Genomic DNA, 25,494 nt, shown 5'->3' with positions numbered 1-25,494 from the left:
TGAGGCTGGCTCCTCGGTGAACACTTGCATACATATTGGCGCAATGTACCAATGGGGTTGGAGGGCTGGGATGCAAGGGACCTGAGGCTGGCTCCTCAATGATCATTTGCATACATATTGGCCCAATGTACCAATGGGGTTGGAGGGCTGGGATGCAAGGGACCTGAGGCTGGCTCCTCGGTGAACACTTGCATACATATTGGCCCAATGTACCAATGGGGTTGGAGGGCTGGGATGCAAGGGACCTGAGGCTAGCTCCTCGGTGAACACTTGCATACATATTGGCCCAATGTACCAATGGGGTTGGAGGGCTGGGATGCAAGGGGCCTGCAACTAGGTCCTCAGTGAACACTTGCATACATATTGGCCAAATATGATAAGTGTTATTTAGTGGGCAGACTGGCCTATATTCAATGTAGTCCAGTCTAGCCTTGAAATAAGACTTATCATGTTTGCTTTACCCTTGAGTACTGTCCATCAAGGGTAAATCAAACATGCTAAGTGTTATTACGTGCCTAGACTGGTCTGCATGCAATGCATGCCAGTCTACCCACATAATAATTCTTATCAATCGTTCAGTCAACATAGCTTTATGCCAACACAAGTGTCATAAAAGCATAAGCATACAACAAATTTGTACAAACATAAATACATAAAAATTGTGAAAACAATAACATCAAATCAAATTGGTCATACGTGCATAAAATCAATACATAATAGGATGGGGTCTGGGAATAAAACTTGCTTATGCTGGGCACACGGCACACATTAATCACTCGGTCAAGTCTACTAGTAGAACAATAAGTCAATTCCTAACACATAAAATGCACTAATAACTATACATGTGTGGTAAAATCAATTGGGAGGGAATTTCATTTATAATTAAATTCATAATTACACGTTTGTTTTTGTTGAGCATAAGACACAAATTATGATTATGTCATGCTGTCATGCCCCCCAGCAAAGCAGTAGGCAAACTCCTATTAGATGCATTAATAACTATACATTTACAGTAGAATCAGTTGGAAAAGGAATTTTGTTTACAATTAAACTCATTTAAATACAAGCAAACATTAAAATCAGTTGGTTGGATACACAGGCTAATTTACTATTATTCCAGTTTCATCCATCACACCGCGGGATTGTCATCATTTGGATTTCCATCTAGCAAATTAATTCAACGAGTGAACACTGAAAACAAGAGATGATTTACAAGTCCATTTTGATTTTTGTTTTAGTTTGTTACCCTGCTAAACTAATGTGGGCCCATAGCTTTCTACTTGTTGATTCCTTTTTTTTCAACTTACTATATTTGTTATTATTATTGCACATGCCTATAAAAACACTTATCATGTTTGCTTTGCCCTTGATGCACAGTCAAATGCACTGTGCATGAAGGATAAAGCAAACACGGTGAGTACATTTAACTGTGCATCAAGGGTCAAGCAAACGTGATGAGTGTTATTATGTTGTTAGACTGGTCTACATTAAATGTAGGGCAGTCTAGCCACATAATAATAAAGCAGACATGATGAGTACATTTTACTGTGCATCAAGGGTAAAGAAAACATGATAAGTTTTATCACTTGGTTAGACTGGCCGACATTACATAGAATTGTTATCTGGGTGGGCCAGGTTTGCAATCAGGGGCCCCAGTTTCTAATTGTTGTCCATATAGGAGGACACTAAACACAGTGCTGTGATTGAGCCAGATTTCTATTTTTTATTTTGTATTTGTAAAGCGCCTAGCAGCCCAGAGACATTGAGGTGCTGTTTCAAGAACATGTTTTAGTTACAAGGGTGGGGTTAATGCAGGGTTACATTGGTCAGAACAGGGTTACATTGATCTGTATAAGGTTACAGTAATCGAGTGCTTTACATAGGAGGAATACGTACATATGTTAAGGTCCTGTGGGGTGGTTACACGAACAGCATGGTTTTTATTGCTTTCCTAAATACCAAGTTTGACTCGATGCCTTCGATAGCAGGGGGGAGCAAGGTCCAGTTGGTAGCTGCTAGGACTGGGAAGCTCGAGCTGCCTGCTCTAATCCTGCGGCTTTTAGGAATGGTTTGTCGGTTGGTGTGGCTGGGCCTGGCAGGTCTGGTAAGGGGGGGGCAAAGCATCTTTGCACGAGGTAGCAAGGTGCTGTGTCATAGCGACATTTGTGGGTGAGTGCCAGTGACTTAAAAAGAATATCGAAATCAACTAAACCTGGGAAGATGTGCTGAGTTCCTTAGATTGTCCACATCCCGGATCCCGATTTCACCATTTAACCCAAGTGTGTGATCCTCGGCAAATCATTTAATCACACTGTCTTATCTGTGGCTCTGTAAGTGATTCACTTCATAGCTAATGTTAATATGCTGTTTAAAAAAAATGTCTAATGACTATAGAGTTGCTCCATATATAACAATAGTGCAATTTAGGTATTTTGCACCACAAAGTTATTTGCCACTTGGCTTACTTATGGCAACTTATTCTAAAGTCACTTCCATGGTGCCTCCAAGTATCAAAGACTGATGATGCTCCTTGCAATGTCCTTTTCTGTGAAGTCATTTCTGCTGTGGAAATCCAGATGCAAATCAGGAGGTTTGCATGTATTTTGCCACAGAGAGGCCAGACAGACCTCTAATAGTTGAGTTTCCTGCATCTGTTTTGTTGTTGTGTTAAAATGTCATCTGCACTAATGTTACGAAAAAAGTAGATTGGAGCAGGGATAGGCGGTTTGGCGGCACGAATGAGACCCTATGGAATTGTGCCCACTGCATTTGGTGGGAAAAGTAGGACTTTTATTGTGGCTCGCCCAGAATCGTGATCCAGCATCGTGATCCAGCAAGCAATGTCTTTCCAAATCCCAAAAAATCCATTTGCACACTTCAATTGTTTTTGAGATGTGGTAGCCTGTATTTAAACTCAGGTTGTAAGCACCTAGGGCAAGGCACTAACCGACAAGACTATTTGAATGTCTGAGGAGGATGCCTGTGAATTAGGACTGCACTCTGCAGTCAATATTTAAATACAGATTTTTATGTTTAAAAGGTATGCACCTTTTATACGTTGCCAGCCACATAATAGGAAACGCTCATCTCTTGTGTTATTTTCCAGGTGCTCATGATTAATCTTCTGAGATGCAAATGTTTATTGGGAGAGTGGGAACAATTCCTCCACCCCCCCCCCCCCCATCTCCCGGCTCACTGGAGGGATTCTACAGTAAATAATGTACAGCATTGCCAAAACACCCACAAATTACATCCTACTTTCCAAATAAGACCCACAATACACATGATGTATTCTGTTTGCATACAAACTCTGTTAATAGTTACTCGAAAGGTATGAGGTTATCAAGTCGGTACTTATCAATTTGAATCCTGAAATGTACCGGCAGGGCAGGCTAGGCTTACACACAGAAAAGGATCCATTCTATTTAGGTTGGAACCCCACTGGTAAGAACGGATGAGAAGCATACCGAAACTGGTCCATAGTCACTGTTGTGTCCTTGAAATGTTCAGGTAGGGCCGTGTTGGACTAACTCAGTGAAGTGCAACTTGATTCCCTGGGTGTACCCACATGAGGATATATGCACTGTCACTTAAGGAGATACACTGAAACAAACATGCTTTGGCAAAGCCAACAGTTTGAGCTTCTGAGTAGGCATGTAATAGGCATTTGCCAGGCACTGCCAGAAGGGTACCACCTGGCCATAAAATGGGTACATGGTGTGAGTACCTGGGCATATGATGTCATTGCCTGGCAAATGCCTGTCTAACAGCTATGCACAAACCAAAACTGTTGGCTTTGCAAATGCTTGTTTTAGACAGAACATCAGTGCAGGGAACATATGTCAGGGCACACATAGTGCTTATAAATCAATTGGCGGAAGACACACATTGCTAGGTTGTTTATATTACACCAGGAGCTACTTTACAGAGGCAATTAAGTCATTAAACACTCAAAAGAATGCTTAGATATAGCACTGGAAGACTGTATACAGCAGAAAGTTTGGTGATACATTGCGATAAAGCTATCTGAAAGAGTTCCCAAGAGGGCATGTTTTCAGCAGACAGTGGCAGGTAGTTGATGGGAATGCCATAGGGATTAACATGGCAATGGGTAGTTGATTGGTGCGTAAATGACAAAACGTGCCCATAGGATGTGTGTCCCTCCTCACATCCCATCTCCATCCTATCTGTATTCCAGTGTAAGAGTTCTGACTTACACCTAATAGCCAAAACTAAACAAGGATGGATGTAAGCATCTGAATCAGTCATAACCACAGGCATTGCTCTGGTCAACCTTCCATACCATTGTTTGAAAATCAGCCTTGCCCCTGCCGCTAATCTGAGAATCCCTGGCCAATGCTAAACCACAAGGCCCAACAATGCCTGCACTGGCTTGTGTTCCAGTACAGAGGAGGCATGGCCCAGCAATTGATATTGAGCTGCACTGTTTGGTGACCGAGCCAAGACTCATTTGCTAATAGCTTGTCCTCTACTCTAATGGCACAGACAGTGACACATTTGGTTGGGAGCATAATTAAGGGCCACATATTTGTCTTGGAAGCAGGACAACACTGAGCAACATAGGATTGAAACCCAGTTCCCTGCTTAGAGACTGGTATTAAGTATGCTATAAAAGTTAAATTCTTCACTTCATTAAGGCTGCCCAGAGCAATAATAGTGAAAAACGAATTGGCCTAGAGCACACCTATTTGTTAATATAGTAAATATGTTAAGATAGTTAGTGGGGTGCGGGGGAGAATATCAACCCCGACACAGGGTTGCATCAAACTATGAGAAAACAGCAGGTGTCCACTAACTGGTGGAACACTCCCGTCCCCTGCACACCCTAATGTTGCAATAACAACCAAATACTCATGTGATTTCACGTATTAAAATGTTATAACTTGATGATCTAGTCACCAGTAAATTTTGTCATCCCAGGACGGGATTTTTAAGTAAAGAGAAACAATTCAACATAAAACTGTCATGTTGAATTGTTTCTCTTTACTTAAAAATCCCGCCCTGGGATGACAAAATTTACTGATGACTAGACCACCAAGTTATAAATTTTAATACGTGAAATCACATGAGTATTTGGTTGTTATTGCAACATTAGGGTGTGCAGGGGACCGCAGTGTTCCACAAGTTAGTGGACACCTGCTGTTTTCTCAGAGCAATAATAGTGGTAATGTTCAATTAAAAGGCTTGCACCTATCACTGTTTGGTTTTACTACAATCTCCCCTGTAGAATGACATGTTTCTTGCTACTGGCCTTGTTTTTTCACTTTTGCACTCAAGTAACTAATGCAGCAGAATATATACTTTGAATGTAGTTTTTAAGGATCCTCGGTTGGTTGATGCGCCTGCTGTAGAAACCTGTGTGCAAGCAACATCACCTATCATGTATTGTCTGATACTGTATTAAGCATGATGTGAATAACAGTCATAATACCACAACAAATAAACATACATAAAATTAAAGAAATCAACTTGTGATTTTGGGATATAGAAAATAGCTACCTTGTAACTAAGAGGTTGGAAATATAAGTAATATGAACATTGGTGTTAAAAACAAGCATTGGCAATGCCAACAGTTTTGGTTTTTGAGCTGGCATGAGAAAGACATTTGCCAGGGATTGATGTAGTGGTATTTCCTGGTCATCAATAGTAGCAGCTGAAAAATGGTGAAAGCACCTGGACATATAATAGCAGTGCCTGACAAAAACCTAATACTTACACACAAGCCAAAACTGTTGGCTTTTCCAATACTTATTTTTAATAGGACTTCGGTGAAGGACACTCATAGTGCTTATAAATCAAGTGGCTAAAGGCAGACCTGGTTAAAACATGTTTATTACACCAGTAGCACGTTTACTGCTCCAATTAAGCCAATAACTCTCAGAAGACTGCTTCGAAAAACACTATAAGGCACTTCCAGTACAATGGTAAGGCTTGTTGAAGCTAGCTCAATGATCCCAGAAGGATGTGTTTTGGGTGGGGAGGAGCAGGAAGCGGGTTGAAATAGCTATAGAGTTTAGCACGGCCATGGCCAGTAAATGGGTGGGTAAGTAGCCAAACAACACCTACGAGCCTTGTGTCCCTCCTCATGTACCATTTCTCCCTAGCTGTACTCTAATGCTTCGGACACCTAACAGCCAAAACAAAAGTGTAGCACAGGATCTTGCTAGATAGCTGTAGGGAGCCTGATTGAGCAGGTGTGCTACCTCACTTAGAGGTGTAAATGGCCCTCCATCTCCCTGGTCATTCGTGCGTTCAAGGCTGTGGGGCATAAATCCCTGTCCAGTATAATCAAACAAATCCTGGCCGGGTCTCCTATAGTACAGTCCTTCTGAATGTTAATCACTCAAAAATTGCTGCCAGGCACCTTCAAGGTGAAATCCTCCTACCCCCTCACTCCTCACACCCGGTCCCCATAGTGTTTTACACCACTGGCAAAGCCTCCTTTCTAGGGGAGACAAGGAGTGTCCTTGGATGGGCCTGACCCTCCCACCCCCGCCCACCCGGCTCATTTGTTGGTGCAGGTCTGGCACGGCATTGCTTTTCACAGGCTGGGCAGATGCCTGTGCGCTAAGCTCCCACCTCTTCCATCCACCTTGCTATCGTTGAGTGCCTGAGGCACATTGCCTCCTCTTCCACCCACTTCCAGGCACGTCTGCGCTATGCGCGGGTGCCCTCCACCCTATTATTGGCACTCTCTGCTCTTTCTGGCCTACCCACTCTTGGTAGTGGTGGCTGAGGCTCCTTTTATAATGGAAATACATGGGGTAGAGCCCCGGGTAGTGTTTGTCTTTCTTTCCCGTTATCTGCCTGCACTGATTACAAAGATTGGAATCCCAGTGTGTCTCATTGTGAGGTGGTAACTTTCATTAAAACGCTCTTCCCAGTATTATCTCCCTATCTGACTAATTAGCTCATCCCGTTAAGCGCCACCTTAGACGCTTCTGTTTAGAGGCTATGACACAGGCTCAGCTTTCCATCCTTAGACAGTCACTGAATAATAAGAACACCTATGATTCGGGCGCTTAGAAGCGGGAGGAATTAGGCATTAAGCGCTATTTATTTTAGCCTCCAGGCCGAGGCACGGTACTGCTTAAAGCCCAACCTCATTGAGTTACAGTGAGCTACTGCATCAGGGCAACGCAGGATCTATGAATGCAATTAACGTCCCCACATGAGGTAAAGTATGAAGTAGAGGCTAGCAGTGAGGCGGCGAAGGCTGGCAGCTCCTTCCACCCACGCTCACATCTGATGGCGCATTTTGTATCCCTTCTGTAGGTGCCTCATTAGGCCGCCCTGTGCTGGGTGGCATAGCTCTCAACTCACACGCCTTTGGCGGGTGTCACCCACCTTGTAAAGGGCTGACTCACCCGCCAAGCCTCCTGCACGCCCATTCATTCCAATGGGCGTCTCACCCGCCAAAAACAAAATCGGGTGATTTCACCCGCCTTTGCAACGCAAATGGTTGAGAGCTATGTGGGTGGGGACTATTTGTTTCTACAAGCCGACCCGCGGAAGCCGTCGCGCAGTGATTTCACAGAAGCGCCCTCGTGGCGTCATGAGTAACGGCTTTTATTTCCCAAACAAACCAGAGAGGAATCCGAAAGCGCGCCAAGTCATCATTCTAAAGATCATACTTGACACCAGAGGGAAGACGGATCGCCGACAGTTTTCAAATTTTCCACGACCCAGACAGTCAACTAAATATAATTCATAGTAGTGGCTGAGGGCTTAATAACCCCCTTCATTAAGGCGCAAGTGCCAGTGAATGATATAGAACAGAGCAATTCGAAATCGTCAATTGATCTCTCTCACATTTTCCACCATATCCCTTTACCACTTCCCGCCAACTATATTAAACGCCTCACCACCCCGATGCTGTAACCGTGGTGTATATGTGGAGAGGCTACCTTATTTTCCATCAGCACTGGTGGAAAGACGCGTGGGCCTTTAATAGCAGAATGCACAGACATTGGGCCTAGCCACTGACCCATTCGCTAGTGGTTATGATCTGAATGGCAACTATTGCAGTGTAAGCGGTAGGGTACTGGAATTCTGTCACAGCGATGCAGGCTCCTCGTGATGGCATACCCTCGCCCTAAACTGAAAACGAGGAAATATTTATGTTGAACGGGTGCAAGGTAAAGCATTACTGCACTGCTGTTCATCAATGCGTGTGAATGGTGGCTTTTCAGCTTTCAAGCAGGCAGACCTAAACAAATACCCTGGATAGGGGCGAGCAAAGCGTGCTATCGCACATACCACCAGAGCTGCCTATTCTCTGTGTTTACCCATGAGACTCTGGGTTTCAACGCTCTTGCCTGGGAGCGTGGAGCCTCCAGGATTTCCGGAACTCCCAGCAACTCTGCCCACAACTCCATGTGATTGGCTACAAACAGCGTGCTAGTGGCCAATCATGTGGAGGTGTGGGCGGAGACACAGTATAGCAAGCAAATCACGGACATATCTTTACTTTACTTTAAATTATTTGTAGTGCGCAGCCACGGACCCTTAGGTGTTAGGGCACAGATGGCGACAAACGGACATAAAACTAACGTTAGGGGGCTGACTGCTGAACTAACTCTAAGCTTTAATTAGCTCAATGGTACTATTCATGTAAAAAGCCACGTCTTCAGTTCTTTCTTGAAGACCACTAAGGAGGTCTGACCCCGCAAGGAAGGTGGCAGGAAATTTCATGACTTGGGGGCAGCAATACAGAAGGCTGCGTTCTCCACCTTCTTCGTTCTGCATCTGGAGAGAAACAAAGAATTCTAGTTGCTAGACCTAAGGCTCCTGCCATTAACCTTCTCCGTGATAAGGTCTTGCAAATAAAAGGGCATAAGCCCCAATCTGCATTTAAAGGTGATGACCAAAAGTCTATACCTAGCTCGTGCCTCCACTGGAAGCCAGTGCAAGGAGCGTCTGTCCTCCGAAACATGGTCACGGCGGAATAGACCAACGACCACTCTGACTGCTCCAGTTTATATGACTTGGAGTTTGTTGGTATCTACTTCACAGATTCCGGCCAGAAGGCTACTACAGTAGTCAATCTTTGCCCTGATAATTGCTCTCGCAACCGATTCTGCATTGGCATGGGGTATAAAAGGTCTAGGATGCGCCAATAATTTGACATCACTGCGAAACACTGTAGTGTTTGTCTCTTTTGATAAAAAAGTAAAAAAAAACAAAAGGGAGGTCCTGGGAGTCTCTCTGACAGACATTAGTCCTGGTTACGAGAGCCTTATCCAGATTGCATATGGTCTTTCCCCTTCTGTAATGGCTTGGCAGGCAAAGAATGATGGTCTGGGGGGGGGGGGGTTCCCAGAGCAATGCCAGTGGTTATGATTCATTCTAAACCTTCCAGCCATCACCTCTTTGTTTTTTTTTTTTTTTAAAGACATGGGTGGGCAGAGTCTTGCGTGGATGTGGGCGAGGCGTTGGGTGACACACATCTCGAGGTTTTTCTTTTTCAAATATAGGCAGGTCTGCTCACCAGCCTCTCCTCCAAGTGGAGGCACGCAGTTGTCAGATCCCACATGCTAACTGACTTCAAGGTCGTGTAGGTAGGTGTTCTATGAAGGCAGAGTTTCGAATGGGCCTGTTTGAAAATTGGCATATGACCGGCCTGTGCCCGGAGGCGACTGGAACCCCACCACAAATACATAAATATGACTCCAATTTAGGGGCTGTGATGTTTGACTATAAGTATTACCTAACAAATACAAACTTGTCATTTGGGGGATTTCCTTTGGCTGGATAATATGTTCTTTATTTCATGAGCAGTTTTTCATTTTTGATATTGTTTCTCAAATACATGATCGCCTGCTGTGAGGTTAACAGGGATGTCATTTGGGGGTCACCAGGGGTCGCAGCTACAAACCCTGTGTTCTCCCTTGCTACACCTGCAATCTACCTTGCTATCCCTGTAAAAAAAGAAATTTAGCTCATGCAGTAGCGGGGGACCCCACAGACCATGCGGTGTGGGGGCCCCACCACACCAGGTCTGGCAGTGCCCTGGCCTGGCACAGCCTTCACCGATCAGCGCAAAAAGGAAGCACTAAGTAGGGATTGGAGCTGACTGTGACACGTAGCACATGTTACATGCCACGTTCAGCTCAGTCCCCTTCTGCTCAGTCTTCCTCGTGGCTCATATACAGGAACCAGGAAGCTCTCCCAGCTTCCTGGTTCCTGTTTGTGAGCACCACAGATGAGCCGAGGGTGGCCTGGAGTGACGGACCGAAGCTGGAAAAACATGTAAGAAGGCTTTAAAAAGAAAATGTGGTGTGTATTTTTCATGTGTGAAGTGCGTGTCAGATGTATGTATGTACTATGATATAATATGATAAGTCATTTATAACGTGCCTGACACAAGAGCAACGGAGCGCAGTACTGAGTGTGGGTAGGCAGCATGTGGCCTGGCATCTTTTAACAGTAGCGCAGTACTGTGAGTTGAGTTCTGTGCAACGGTAGGTGCATCCACTGGCATTACTCCTTGGGCAGGGGTTGCCGAAAAAAACAGGATTGCTTGGAACACACGTGCCAGATAGATACAGAGTATGGAGCCAGATTGTGGAGAGCCAGGCACCCTTCCTCAGAAGGTCTTATGTGCTCAGATGTCTTCAGATTGAGGCACAAGCAAGCCACACTGTCTAGTATCATCTGCAGTTTCAGGAGACCCATTTATAGGAAGTTGCACTAGTCCTTATTACAGTGGGTCAAAGACTTAGCAGCTCACAGCAATTTGACTGATGTACTGGAAGCATCTTCTTCAGCATATTCATGTGGTCCTCCGCCTCTGGCTGGCCTAAAGGGCAATAAGGCAATAGGGCAATGCCCAAACCAAAAACGCAAAATGCTAGTGTGGGCCTTTTTTTTGTTGGTCAAATCGGGCCACTTTTTTGGCCAATGTTGGACAGTTTGATGAGTTCCTTCGCTATGCATCTAGTAGTTTTGACCATTGTTGCTGAATAAATATTCTTTAAATAATTGCCCCATTTGCATTATATTTCATCAAAAAACTCCCCCTTGTGTACAATTCAAACAGTCTGTCACAAAAGCAATGAATCGCCATTTGCAATGGTGGGCCGCTTTTTCATTGGTGCCTGAGACAATTTTTATGCCCCAGTCCTACCCTGCCTTCACCACCTTGCCTATCTGAGCAATGAAGAATAGCTATAATGCAATTGGACCCCCAAGCTTCTTTTTTTCTAATGGGGAAAAGCAAACATTGAGGAAATCCACCCAAACACCTTCATTTGTGCATTGGTCAGTGAGACGGAGGGCCATGGGTCCTGATTTAGAGTTTGTATTCAACTACTGTCCCGTCCCCAGCTGTAATTCTGAACCATGCTTTCCATCACATCATTGAAGATAATATACTTATCCCTCAGCAGATGGTGCACTGCAGCATCCTGCGCGCTCTCAACGACGCCCTATCATTGTGATTTATCATCACTTTATGGTCCTACCCGTCTGCTTCAAGACATGCTGCATTACTGTAATACTGGCTGTCACATACATATAGAACATCTCACATCTTGTTTCTTTAGATAGCACCATTAACTCCCGCCTTAATCCCTGGAGTGTCACAGAATATGAGCGCTGCAGTCACTCTTGCGCATATGTATAGCAGAAGATATGGAATTACTGTGGGGTTCCTAATGCGAAGCAGGTTTTCTGCCAGTGTTTATTCCAGGGAGCTATCGTCATTCCACCTGAGCTCTGCCGAGGCCTTCAAGGCTCAGAAAAGGTAAGCAAGGGAAGCCGCTCACTGGCTGGAAGAATCCACTCCCTTCGGAGAAAGGACGGGATGACCCATGTTGGCCATGAAGTTCCAACTCGATTGACCACCTTGAGTTTATCCCTGACACGCATCCTTTCATGTGTCCACAGCCTAAGGGCGGACTCTCGCTTGAATGAGAGTGGCCGAATAACGGTACATCTAAGTGTCTCCACTGAGTATACTGACAAGATCTCACCGGACACAGGTAACTAGTATAGTACGCACTTTATTTGCTGGACCCCACAAGCGCAGGCTCCTGCCCTCAGCGTCCTTAGCTCAACCGCCACTGTGGAATGTTGATAGCTGAAAATGCATCAACATTCCACAGATGCCGCGCGCGTGCATATTACAACATATCCTCTTCCCTTACATAACAAAATGTTAACACCCTGTAACAGGATTAAGTGAAAACATGAATTGAACAATGGAAACATAAACCGAAGCTTACATGAACTATCATATATATAAAATGAATTTCAAACATGTGACGAGCTTGCCCGCATGGAAGCAACCCACCATAAAATGTTATGTAACATAGCATATTTAACAAACATAGTTTCTAAACCTTATGGGAGGACCACACCTCCTGGCCAGACGACCCCCTTCTTGTCCCACATCAGGTTGCAGATTAGAAGCATTTTGACATCCCACATTAACTTCCGCGCCCGACGGGCCTGGAAATGAAACAACCTCTTCCTGTTCTAACCTGATCGTTTGTGAACCCACAGGCTCATAATCCAACACTGTTTCCTGAGACTCTGGATCATACTCGACATTGGACCCATCAGCACGTTTGTAGCCATCCACCACTACCCATCTCTTACTCCAGACAGAGCCATCCTCCAATTGTACATAACCTTTACCAACCTTGACAACTCTCCTTGAAGGCAAACACGTGCTGTAGCCTTTGCGAACCATCCTGGGATTTTTTATGTACACATCATCCCCAGGCTTAACACTCAATTCCTTCCTGAACTTTTGTGAAAACACCATGGTCTCCTGGCGTGCAAGAATACTGCGATGAATAGCCTGCAGACCCATATTACATGGCCCGCCACCACCCATGGCCAGGGTTCTCAACATTGTACCTGCTTTCCTGCCCCTCATGAGCTCAAATGGAGATCTCCCCGTAACCATGGCAGGGGTTCTCCGATATGCAGCAAGATATTGTGACACCACTTCCTGCCAATCCAAACCATTGGCCAAAGCCAACTGTATAGCTGACTTAATTGTACCATTGGCCCTCTCAACTAATCCATTTGCAGAGGGATTATACAGAGCTGTCCTATAATGGGAAATGGCATGCTGTTCCAAAAACTCTCTCATAGCTCTGGATGTGAACTGCACACCATTATCAGTAACTAAACAGGCCGGCAATCCTTCACGATCAAATACTTTCCTCAAGAAGGCAATAACAGAATCGGTAGTGACACTGGAACATGCTGCTACTTCAATCCACCTGGAGGTATAGTCCACCAACACCAACAAGTATCTAGACTCAGGCTGTAAACAATCAAACGGACCCATGATCAAAGCCAATTTTGACCATACTTGCTCAGGAACCTCTACAGGATGTACAGGTTGAGGATGCAGAACCTTGCTCTTATCGCTGACACCACATGCCTGACAGTCTTTCACCACCGGTTCAACGTCCTTGTCCATGGACGGCCACCAGTATTCCTCCCTAAGTCTCCTCTTGGTCAAGGATCGACCCAAATGACCAACATGTGCCAATTCCACCATTCTACCTCTCAGACTTACAGGGGGAATCAACCTACCTCCCCTAGACACACCCCAGGGACCCTCTGCTAATTCATGCAGAACCTGAAGGGAAAGGTGTAACCTTTCCCTTCAGGCCTATCCTTGACAGTATGCCAACCTTTGACTAAACCTTCCCTAATCCACTTTAACTCACGATCGTCTTCAGACACAACATCCCACAACGACTTGTCCACAGCAGAAGCCACAAAAGCAACCTGACACCCCTGCAAGTCCTCCTCTTTCACCAGCCCTTCCTGACTGTCCACCTCCACAACAGGCAAACGGGACAAGCAGTCCGCCACAACATTAAACTTCCCAGGAAAATACTGCAAAGAGAAATTGTGTAATCCTGTAGCTGCACTGACCATTTCGCAATCCTCGGGGATACTGCCATGACGCCTTTAGTAGAAAACACTTGCACCAACGGTTTATGGTCCGTCCTGACAATATACGGTATGCCCCACAAAAATGTCCTGAAATGTTTTGAAGCCCATAACACAGCCAAAGTTTCTCTTTCAATTACCGAGTACCTGGTTTCCACATCTCTCAATGTCCTTGAGGCAAAAGCCACTGGCATCCATTCACCATTTATCCATTGTTCCAGCACTGCCCCAAACCCCACCTCACTTGCATCCACAGTCAGAGCAGTTTTGTTTTTCGGGTCAAATGACTTCAGGCAAGGAGCCTTCTCCACATCCTTCTTGACCGACTCAAATTCTGCTGCACACTGCTCAGACCATGCAGAGCTTACACACTTCCTTATGAGGGCTCTCATGGCCACTGTTTTTTCAGCATAATAAGACACAAATTTAACATAGTATTCCGCAAGGCCTAGAAAAGCCCTTAACTGATCCTTATTGACCGGAGCTGGTGTGTCCCTCAACACCTGTATCAACTCCCCTTTGGGGCTCACGCCTTGCGAACTCAATGTATGTCCCAAGTATGTGAACTCCTCCACACCCACCTGACACTTGGTTAACTTTATGGTCAGACCTCTCTCCTTAAGAATCTGCATGACCCTCCTAACCCTGCCATCATGTTCCTCCCTGCTACTGCCCCAAACCAAAATATCATCTTGAAAATAACTGACTCCCAACACCCCTCCAAACATCTGCTGCATCAACTGCTGGAACACAGCAGAAGCCGGCGCAAGGCCAAAGGGCATGCGACAAAATCTGTATGCCCCAAACGGAGTCACAAATGAAGTGAGAGGTCTAGAATCCACGTGTAGGTCAATCTGATGATACGCCGTTGACAGATCAAAGGTGGAAAAATATCTAGCATCTCCCAATGTCAACAACAACTCATTGATATTCGGCAAAGGATGCCGATCCACCCAAATGCTAGAATTCAGCTCCCAGAAGTCTACGCACATTCTGATGTTCCCGTCACCCTTCTTAACTAAAACCACAGGAAACAACCACTCCGAGGACTCGATAGGCTCAATTATCCCCGCTGACTGCAACTTAGTCAATTCCGCTTTCAATGGTTCCCTTGCCGCAACTGGCACTCCCCTGACTTTATGCACCTTTGGAACTGCACCCTTCTTCAGGACAATGCGATGGGTAAAACCTCTGAGCTTGCCAAGGGTGTCAGAAAATACTTCCGGAAACTCACTCATGAGCGCTGTAGGAGTCACCATGATGTCATTCTGCCCCGCACCCTCCATGACACTGAGAACTGGCTCCTTCTCACCGGGATGAATCTGTATCTTTAGTGTAGCCTGCGCCTCCCAACCCAACACACTTGTGCCCTTTGAAGCCACATACAGCTTCCCAAAGTTTGCCTGCCTTTGAAAGAAAAGTTTGACCAATTGTATCCCAGTAGGTCAATGGGACTTTGCCCATATGCACATGGTTTGATGTCCGGAGCCAGCAAAGCAGAAACCTCTTTACCCAAAACTTCTTGATACACTTCCGGAGACACCAGTGTATAAGGTGACCCCGAATCCACAAGCATATCCATGGGGTGCTGATCCACCAATACCGACACCCATGGACCCTTCCGCCCACCTCCCTCCACATGCAATATGACACCTTGATTAGATCCGCCCCCTGATGCACCTTCTAGCAACATGGCAGAGTCATCTGGAGCCACACTAGCAACCATCTGCCCCTTACACATGTGTGCAAAGTGGCCCAAACGCTTACATTTCCTGCATTCCACAGTGCAAGCAGGACAGGACTTAGAATCAGCAGTATGACTAGACCAACCACAATTTGTGCATCCCCCCTTGCTCTTAGATCCCCTACTCCCTTGCACCACAGCTTTATCCAAACCTTTCTTGTTCCTTGACACTACAGCATGCACCATGTCCCTAGACATATCCCTTTCAGTAACAATTTGTACACTCGTCCTAGAAGCTTCAATTGCTCTGGCAATCTCCAACACCTTATCAAGTGATGGATTGCTCTCAATCCACAACCTTTCTCTGATTTTGTGATTGGAAGTCTTCATCATAATTTGATCCCTAATGTGCTCCTCCCCATTGCCAGGAAATCCGCATGTAGCCATGAGTGCACGTAATGCCGTAACATAAGTATCTATGCTCTCCGTGGAACCTTGCGCCCTAGAGAAAAACTTATACCGCTCTAAAACCACATTAACTCTTTTAACAAAACGCATTTGCAATTTCCTTAAAGCAGTCTCATAAGCACTTATCACCATTTCTCCCTCACCTCCCCCATGAACCATTACATTCTCTCCAGGCAGGTGACGAAAAACCCTCAACCCCTCAGTACCAATACAATTTAGTAATGCAGCCTCCTTTTCATCGTCGTTGAACTTTGCCCCACCAGCAGCCCTCAAGTACACTTTGAAGGCATCCACCCACTGCTCCCAAGGAGCAACAGGCTCCCCAGGGTTTGGCAAAAAGGCAGGCGGAGGCCTGGCAGCCGTATGCAACATGGCTGGATAGGATGCCTTGTTCACTAGGCCCCCAACAGGAGCTCGCCCACCACTGTGCGAGCCCCAATAATCCTTGCTCGCTTGAAGTGGGTGGTTGTCCCCTCACTGTCACCTTGATCACGTGCACCCACACGTTAAATGCAGTACAGCAGTACGTTTATCACCGGGTGAGTCAAAATAATCCAAAGTAATCCAAAAGCAAGCCTTGAAACGATCACAACACAGCCAACATGCACCAATTCCCACCTGGCAGCAGTCGTGTGCCCCAACTTTACCACGGTGGCCTCTTCAGGTGGCGCAGCAAAGATGTCCGTGAGGACACTGGTCGTCCAACAGCTATCCTCGATTGGTTTCCTCCTGCCTCCTCCCGATAAACGAGCAGCAGTCAGCTGACCCGTGATCCGCACCGCGCAGCGCCACCGCATTCCCTCCTCCTTCCCTCGGCAGACAAACGGTGAGCAGCTGAGTGCGCAGACGCTGCCAGGGGCGGGGCTACTCAGTGGCCTATTAAGGACACACGGCAGGCATGCACGCCTCCGTGTCCCGTGGTGGCTGCTCCTCCTCCGAAGCCCCGACTGGGCTCCAAGACAGCCGAGCTCTGGGCGACTACCACCACTGCCCTCAGAAAACACAGGGTCACGGGATAGGCGGCACGCAGCAGCAATCCTTCAGCGCCCGGTGCGCCCGCAGCATCCGCCAACGGCTCGTCATCCCCTCCTTCAACGCCTGACAGAGCTCCTGGGCAGCCGCGCACCGTGGAAGAACCGCTGGCCCACAAGCGGAGACCACCTGCAACCACCGCTGCCCCTGACGATGAGCGGAGTGCACAGCAAGCAGCTCCGAAGCAATCCACGTCCCCACAACAGCGATTCCAGAGGTAGGCCGGCGGCACCAGGACAACCGGCCGGCGCACACGTGGGACGGGGGTCCAGCAAAATCCTCGTCGCCAATGACAAGATCTCACCGGACACAGGTAACTGGTATAGTACGCACTTTATTTGCTGAACCCCACAAGCGCAGGCTCCTGCCTTCAGCGTCCTTAGCTCAACCGCCACTGTGGAATGTTGATAGCTGAAAATGCATCAACATTCCACAGATGCCGCGCGCGTGCACATTACAACATATACCTTGCAGAAATAATTGATGGCCACCGGGCTTCAATCCTGGCTCTGCCAATCAAGCACTGTGTTAAGGCGGCAGTGGAGCAGCAGTGGATCGGCCATGGTGAATATCTGCCACAATGTAAGGAGGCTGCAATGCATACCACAGTAAAGGAGGCCCACACGAGTCAACCGGTCTCAGCTCCTTTATTCTTATCAACTGAGGCTTCCTGCCTATCAAAACGTCACTTCCCCAGCGTGCCCCCTCCCTAGCCCCGCCTCACACATAAAGAGGATGATAACATCCAATGTGACACCCTTTTTGTTTTCCTGCATGTCTTTCGTCTATGGAAGGAAGAAGTGTCTGATAAAAAAGTGCCAACTTTCTGGAGAAGACAATGTCCCATACTTGACTATACATTTGATCAAAAATAACTTAATTGCCGGATGGGGCACTAGAGATCTGGCAGCCAAGATATAGGGCTACCAACACTCCCCCCACTTTCAATATTAATCCTGGGTTAATCTTAAAAAGTATTTGGCAACTTCTCCCCTGGTGTTTTGTCGTGCCCCTGTGTGGACTGTGTTTACATTGGTGGTCATCTGGCCAATGCTTCAGGTATTGCTGGAGATGAGAAATGACCTGAGTCTGATAGAGCTGATGTTGGATGTGTCCTCTGTATTATTTTGGCATGCGTAATTAGCGAAGATCATTTCCCAAGGGACTGCTGCATGCCATGCTAAGGGCATCTAGTCCGGATCAGCATATTACATATGTGTATCCTCATTTGATACAAATCTGCACTTTGACGTGCCCACATTCAGAGTTATCTACATAGTCTTCTTGAGGAATAACATAACAGGGGAAACTAATAAAAACACAAACACATCTCATATTTGGAGCTGTGGATGGGAAAGGAATAAGGGACCAGAAAGGAGTCAAAGTCAAAATGAATACTTCGCTGGGGTACTCCCTGGGAATAATAGCATTGTAGGTCTACCTCAATCCTATCTGGTGAGTAACATGGAAGACATGGCAGCAAGGCCTCCAACCAGAGCAATGGTATGCAAAGGCCAGCTCTCAAGTCCTTTTGTGGTTGTGCAAGCTCATTCATCCTTGGCACCAAGGCCAGCCGCTGGAGTTCCACCAAATCCAATCATGATATGTTTTCTAAATTATCGGGATAGAGACAACCTTCTGAGATTCACCAGAGAAAAACATGTCATCACGTGTCAAGGTGTTGCCATAAGACTTCCTGGATTTCGCAGCAGTGGTGCAACCAGAGTGCAGGTCATGTACAGATGTGAAAAAGCCCACACCTGACAAATGACTATCCAGCCAAGCTAACGGTATCGTACAATGACGAACCACATTGTCTCCGTATGCCGGCACCTACCAGTGCTTTCCTACAACAGATGGTATAACCAAGAAGGAGCAGAGAATTAGGAGGGGTGTTGTGGGAGAGCACGGAAAGTGTAGTGGCAATCTCTATGAGAGAGAACTTGACTAATCATTTGTGTATGGCACTAGCAGTATTTGGTTACCACCATAACTGAGAGTCTGTCATTGTTGTGTCAACCTGCCTAATGATGTAAGTGCTCCCCTGATGTGATGTACTATGCTCATAGCATGCCTAATGATGTAAGTGCTCCCATGATGTACTATGTTCCGAACATGCCCAATGTGGTAAGTGCTCCACTGATGCCCTATGCTCCTAGCATGCCTAATGATGTAAGTGTTCCCATGATGTTCAACGATGTGAACCTACCCCATGTTGCTCTCACCATGGTTGAACCTCACACCGTTAGTACCCCTAGGTTGCAGCCTGAGGACGCCTGCCCACTGGCTTCACCCTATGCCTCTGGGACCCCTTTGACACCCACTACTGCTAACACCCCACACAAGCCTTACAAAGTTACCACCGCCCTCCCCCCTGATAACAAACCATCCCACTCTGCTCACACCAGTATGGCACAGCACACCTCATTCAGCTGCGCCCTAATTAATGCAGATCCCTTCCTGCACATTCCCTTAACATACATGACCTCATTATCACTAAAAATCTTGATCTCTTCATGATCACTGAAACCTGGCTCCAAGAAGCCTCCGGACCGGCCCTATCCCTAGCACTCCCCTTCGGATACACCATATTCAGACAGGACAGCCCGCACCCAATAGGAGGGGGGCTGCCCTCATGCATAAGAATCCATCCCTATCAGAAAGGTGGACAGGACAGTTGAGAACAACAGTGATTACCTACTTCTCAAGCTCAACTCCTCGCCAAACTGTACCATTACCCTCCATATTGTCTATCACCCACCTGGACCAATATCCGAGCCCTGACACACCTCCTATCCGACAATCTAATACATTCCACAGAGGACATCCTCCTAGGAGGCCTCAACCTTGGCCTCAATGACCCCAAAGACTCTTCTGCCAAATCACTTGATAACGCGCTCTTAACTCTAGGTTTCAAACACGCTATCACTGACCCCACACACATCAAGGACCGCACCCGCGACTGGATAGCCCACCATAACTGCCCACTCACCATCAAGGACAATTCAACCATCCCATGGACAGACCACCACGTCATCCTATTTGACCTTGTTCCACAATGCCCCTCCTTCCTGCTCTCAATAGGAACTCTCGTCAGCTCACAAAAGACAGGCTCTTGCCACACCTACTAGTGCCTGACTTCAGGCCACCATTCTCCAAATACCCTGAAATACTAGCAGAAACGTATAACACCACTCTGAAACTAGCAGTCGACACCACTGCCCCTCATACATACCGGAAAGCCAAACCCGCCAAACACAATAATGCCTGGTTATCCCCAGAGCTACTAGAACTCTGCGCCATAAAAAGGACAGTATTATCCACTTGGAAAGCAAATCACTGTGACTCAGCTAAGCTAGGGTTTTGCAAAATCACCAAGGATTACAAACAAGCAGTTGTCAAAGCAAAAGCCTCCTCTTTCAATACAGGGATTGCTAACGCCAGATCAGATACCAAAGAGATTTTTTTAATTTTTCAGGGAATTAGAATCACCTACCCGCCCCCACCAGGCTAACACCAAAGATGAAACCTGTTTCAATGGTATCCAATCAGCCATGCTGAACAAACTAGATACCCTGCACAGCAACATCAAAGACAACCAACAGACATTACCCCTACCCATGACAATCCACCCACCCCACAACACCTCCGACACACCCCTCTTCTCCTTCAAGTATGTCAACGAACTGGAAGTCATCGCCCTCATGAATGCCATCAAACCCTCTAACTGTTAAGGAGACATATGCCCGGCCCCCCTCATTAAAGACTGTGCCACTACTCTCGCCCCCTTCCTCCCTGCCTTTATAAATGGCTCTTTCTCGGCCGGGTCTGTTCCAGCCTGCCTCAAAGAAGCATGGGTGTGCCCCCTCCTCTAGAAACCAACACTTGACCCGACCATCCCCGCCAACTACAGATCCATAACTGCAGGACCATTCCTGCTAAAGATCCTGCACAAAGCAGCCTACCTACAAGTCCAACAGTTCCTCGAAGCCAATAGCCTCCTTGGCCTCTGGCTTTCAGACTTTTTGCCCAGGCCATGGAACAGAAACAGTCCTACTTGATTTATAAAACCAAATGGACGATGTCAGGGACTCTGGCACACCTACCCTACTTCTCATCTTGGACTTGTCAGCTGCGTTTGACCTTGTTGACCACAAAACCCTCTGCCACTACCTCTCATCCTCCACACACTTCTCCCCCATCACCACGGAATGGATCGCATCATTCCTGCAGGTCAGAGGCATGACAGTCGTCTCTGACCAAGCCTGCGCTAAACCTGACATCATCCAATGTGGAGTGCCACAGGGTTCATGCATATTTCCTACTCTATAGAACTTCTTCACCAGACCACTCCTTAACATTCTGGACTCGCTAGGTATCACATATACGAACTACGCTGACGACACACAATTCCTCCTTCCCTTATCTGGCGACTTTGAAGCCGATACAAAAACCCACAACGCTGCCTATGCTACCATCAAAGCCTGGATGGCAGAGAACTGCCTGTGCCTTAAAGGAAACAAAACAGAGCTACTTTTGATTGGATCCACTGAAACTCTAAAGAAACATGACAACCAGTACCTAGCCTTCACCATCAACAACAATCAAATCACAGTTTCTCATACTGTTAAAACCCTTGGAGTGTACCTTGACTCCAACCTCTCCATGACCAGGCAAATAAACGCTATTGCTTCCACCACAGCATACCACTCCAAGCTTCTTAATGCAGCCAGACCTTTCGTGACGCAGCAAAACTGCCTCGCCAGATACATACTTGACTATTGCGACGTCCTCTTTGCGGGCACATCCACAAAAATCTTGTAAAATTCCAGTCCATCCAAAACAATGTGCTCCGTGCCACAATTGACATTCCCAAAAGGGACCACATCTCAGCCACCAGGAAACAAGCCCATTGGCTACCCATCGAAAAACGTGTCATTGTTAAAACACTTGCCCTAACGCATAAATGCATTAACCAGGCTGCCCCCCAATACCTAACACAAAGAATTACCAGATCATCCTCAACCAGACCAACCAGAAATCCATATGCCAACCTACTCACAGTGCCCAAAGTCAAACGAGCTAGAGCTGGAGGATCCAGCTTCCCATTCATCGCTGCCACTCAATGGAACTCCATGCCACCTCACATTAGAGAAATAACATCCCACTTAGCCTTCCGTAAAGCGATCAAAACTTTGTTATTTGTATGAACCTGCAGGCTGCTTAGCCATTGTAGATAACATGTGATGCAAAGCTGCACTTAATTCCAAGTAAATGTCTGTAATATAACACGTTATGTATGCTCCATGTAACTAAGTCATCTTTCTGTAACAGTGCCTCAATGCCTGCGGGCTGTCTGTATGCTTTATAAATGCAAAAAAATAAAGTGTAATGCAGTGTATGGGTCGAGCTCATCGGATCGATGCAACTTGTATAGCACACCCCTAAGTTTCTATAATTCTTCTCAGTTTGATTAAATGTGATGGGTGGTAGCTGTTCCATACGTGTGCCGCTCTTTCTTCCTGAGAGAGAATGGACGGGATTGTATTGACTGGCTGAGGTTATGAAGAGTGCGAGTGGGGAGGCATATGCCTTTTTGGGTGGATACATAAACTTCTCCTAGCAAAGACGTATACACCAGCCGTATTTCATGTGAGAAAGGTGTACAGGTTCATATACCCGTACTCATGCTTGCTATGGCAAGCCCTGCCACAGCGGTGGCAGGCTCAGATATGCTATCCCTGTAATTACAATGATATGGAGCACTAGAAGACTGAACCATCCCATCAAAGCCAGAAAAGTAATGACACAGATGTGTACACACAAAATATTACTTGACTTATTGCAAGCCAACAAGCTGGATAGTTCCAGTCGGTCTGGCGGTCGGCAAGACCAGGGGTTATGGAAGATATGTCCCACTATATTCTGCAACCTCTCAGGGGTTGGCCACAAGAGCTTAAAGAGTTCTATTTGTAAAGCTACACAATACAGTGTGAGATGAGCAGGGCAGACTTTTCATCTTCTTTGGTGGGCCTGTCACTCATAACTCCAACTTTGTTGACCTATAAGTACCAAATATTGACAGATGTCTTTGAAACAGTGAATGGCAAGCTGCTGGAGTTTGCAGAGTCGCAGGTGGTGTGGGGCTGAAAATGCAACAGCACACCAGCGTTAGATCGCGACGCGATGAGGAGTGGGGTGAGGAAACATTACAGAAGTGAAGAATCAGTGCAGGAGGCGAGGGACACTTATAGGTCACTGGATGCTCAGAGGGTTGCAGAGTGCCATGCAATGCATCATTGACTTAGCAGTTCATCATTCATCTTGGAGAATTTCAATAGATGGAACGTGGCATTGATATGATACAGGGTGTTTAATAATCTACAAAGAAACAAATGATTCAAGAACAGATACATAAGAAGATAACAAGGGTACAAAGAGATATCACAAGACAATATCCCAAAAGAAAATACAAATGCCCATCCAAAAACCTAGGAGTACAACTAGGTATTTGAAGCTTTGAAGTTAATTTTACAAAGCGACAAAGTGACCGAAACAGTAGTGGCTCTGTAAAATATTTTGAGTAAGGTGAACTGCCTAAACTGGGATGCCACCATCCAGAGTATCTCTCAGCTTTGCAACACCCAACCACTAGGATAGCTCAGCTGCAATGTGCTCGCCTTGGAAGCAAGACGACACGGAGCAACATAGGTTTGCTCCCCGGATCCGGGCTTATAGACCTCTGGGTATTAAGCGTGTTATAAATAACCTATCATATCACTACCAGAAATAACCAATTTGTCAGCCAAGTCGGTAGCGGTAGAAGCATGCCCTTAGTGTTGGTATCAGATAGTGTGGTGTATTGGCTACGCAGTAGCAGTATTACATCATGCACTCCGAGATCATCAACAGTGGTCGTTTAAGTGTATGTGGTTGTACGGGTATTGGAAGCATGGGGATTGATTTCAAATTGGACCATACATATGAGATAGTCTCTCTGGTAAAATGACAGATTTATTCTCTAAGAATGTTTATTTATTTATATATATTTTTTTTATAACGCACCTAATACCGTACCTGAGTTCGGTTTCTAAGCGCGGATCCGGGATTCAAACTAATGTTGCCCTGCGTAGTCTTGCTTCCAAGACCAGCGCGTTGCCCCTGTGCTAACCTCTGTTCGCTCTGTTGGCTCTATCTACTTTCCTTTCTTGCCATGGAAGACATTGACAGTGCACCCATAGGTATTTACATTATTAAGGAGCGGGGAATGCATCAGACCATCAGGGGGGAGTTAAATGTGTTTGTGGGTAAATTAGAGGGGATAAAGGCTTTCAGGGCTTGGGCATCTTCTTTGAAATCTGGGAATCCTTGGAAAGTCTTTATTGAAGTTGCCATTTAAGAGGTTGGGTTTGTCTGAATCAACGTCGAATGAAGGAAATATGCCGTATGAGAGAGGCCTGGCAAAACCGTAGCACAGCGGTAACAAGTGATGGTGTATCAAACATATAAAGGAAATCTGTGCTCAAGATATTGGAACATTCACAAAAGATGAAATAACCAGTGAGACATTTAAGAATCATAATGAAAGTCTATACAAACCAAAGTTAAACTGTACACAAGAGGAGACTGAATGTAACCTAGGCAATGTGAGGCTGGCATGGTATGAAGTTCCCATTCAGGAAGTGCTAATATGAGATCAAAACAGGTAGTTAGAGGAGCTATTTATCGTTTTTCCGGTGGTAAGATAATTGATTTGTACTTTCTTCCGAATTCTATAAAATGTACTTCCAATGGTTGAGTTCCCACTTCCTACTCAAATGTACAGATATCCTTTCATGTTTCAGATATGTATTCCTGGTGCCCACGTTCCCCCCTCACCTGAGAGGTTTCTCATTGGTCAGATGACACTGGAACCACCAGGAACAAGGCCTCTGCAAGCCTCTTGAGGGTTATGCTGTCTTGTTTCCCCTGAAACATCAGTAACAATAATCCTGTCCCGCGTCTTGTCTGAGAGATTTCTTTTCCAATATCGGTTCTGCTGCCCACACTTTCCTCATTGGTTCCCTGCATTTCAGGTAATCCTGGACATGGCAGAAGCAAGTTCCAATCCCTCAAATCTCTCTTTTGAACCATCACAAGTAATTCCTGAATCTCAAAGCCCGCTTAAGGGTAGGAAGTCTCACACCTCGCCCAGACCAGCAGCTTCAGTACCACTGCATAGGCTTCTTTTCAGAGTTTCATTCCTGTCATCCTCATCCCTCCTCCTTATTATTTCCTCTGAGGCCTGGCAACCATTGAAATATCCCCCCATGTCATAGGGTTCTCATGCGCCCAAAAGGCACAGAGCAAATTTAGACAAAGGTCAC

General features: G+C 46.1%; 1 protein-coding gene across 1 annotated transcript in view; it reads right to left on the bottom strand.

Moving 5' to 3' along the window:
• Window positions 1-25,494, bottom strand: part of RYR2 (ryanodine receptor 2) — a 3,854,281-nt gene that overhangs the window by 3,115,761 nt on the left and 713,026 nt on the right. The window contains exon 4 of the mRNA XM_069607971.1: window positions 8,571-8,583. Coding sequence (XP_069464072.1) covers window positions 8,571-8,583 — 13 coding nt within the window. The remainder of the gene's footprint in view (window positions 1-8,570; window positions 8,584-25,494) is intronic.

The sequence above is a fragment of the Ambystoma mexicanum genome, chromosome 4q, assembly GCF_040938575.1.
Source record: "Ambystoma mexicanum isolate Mex_15411 chromosome 4q, UKY_AmexF1_1, whole genome shotgun sequence".
Taxonomy (NCBI): domain Eukaryota; kingdom Metazoa; phylum Chordata; class Amphibia; order Caudata; family Ambystomatidae; genus Ambystoma; species Ambystoma mexicanum.
The sequence above is the reverse complement of the archived record's forward strand: the minus strand, read 5'-3'. Positions and strand labels throughout refer to the sequence as shown.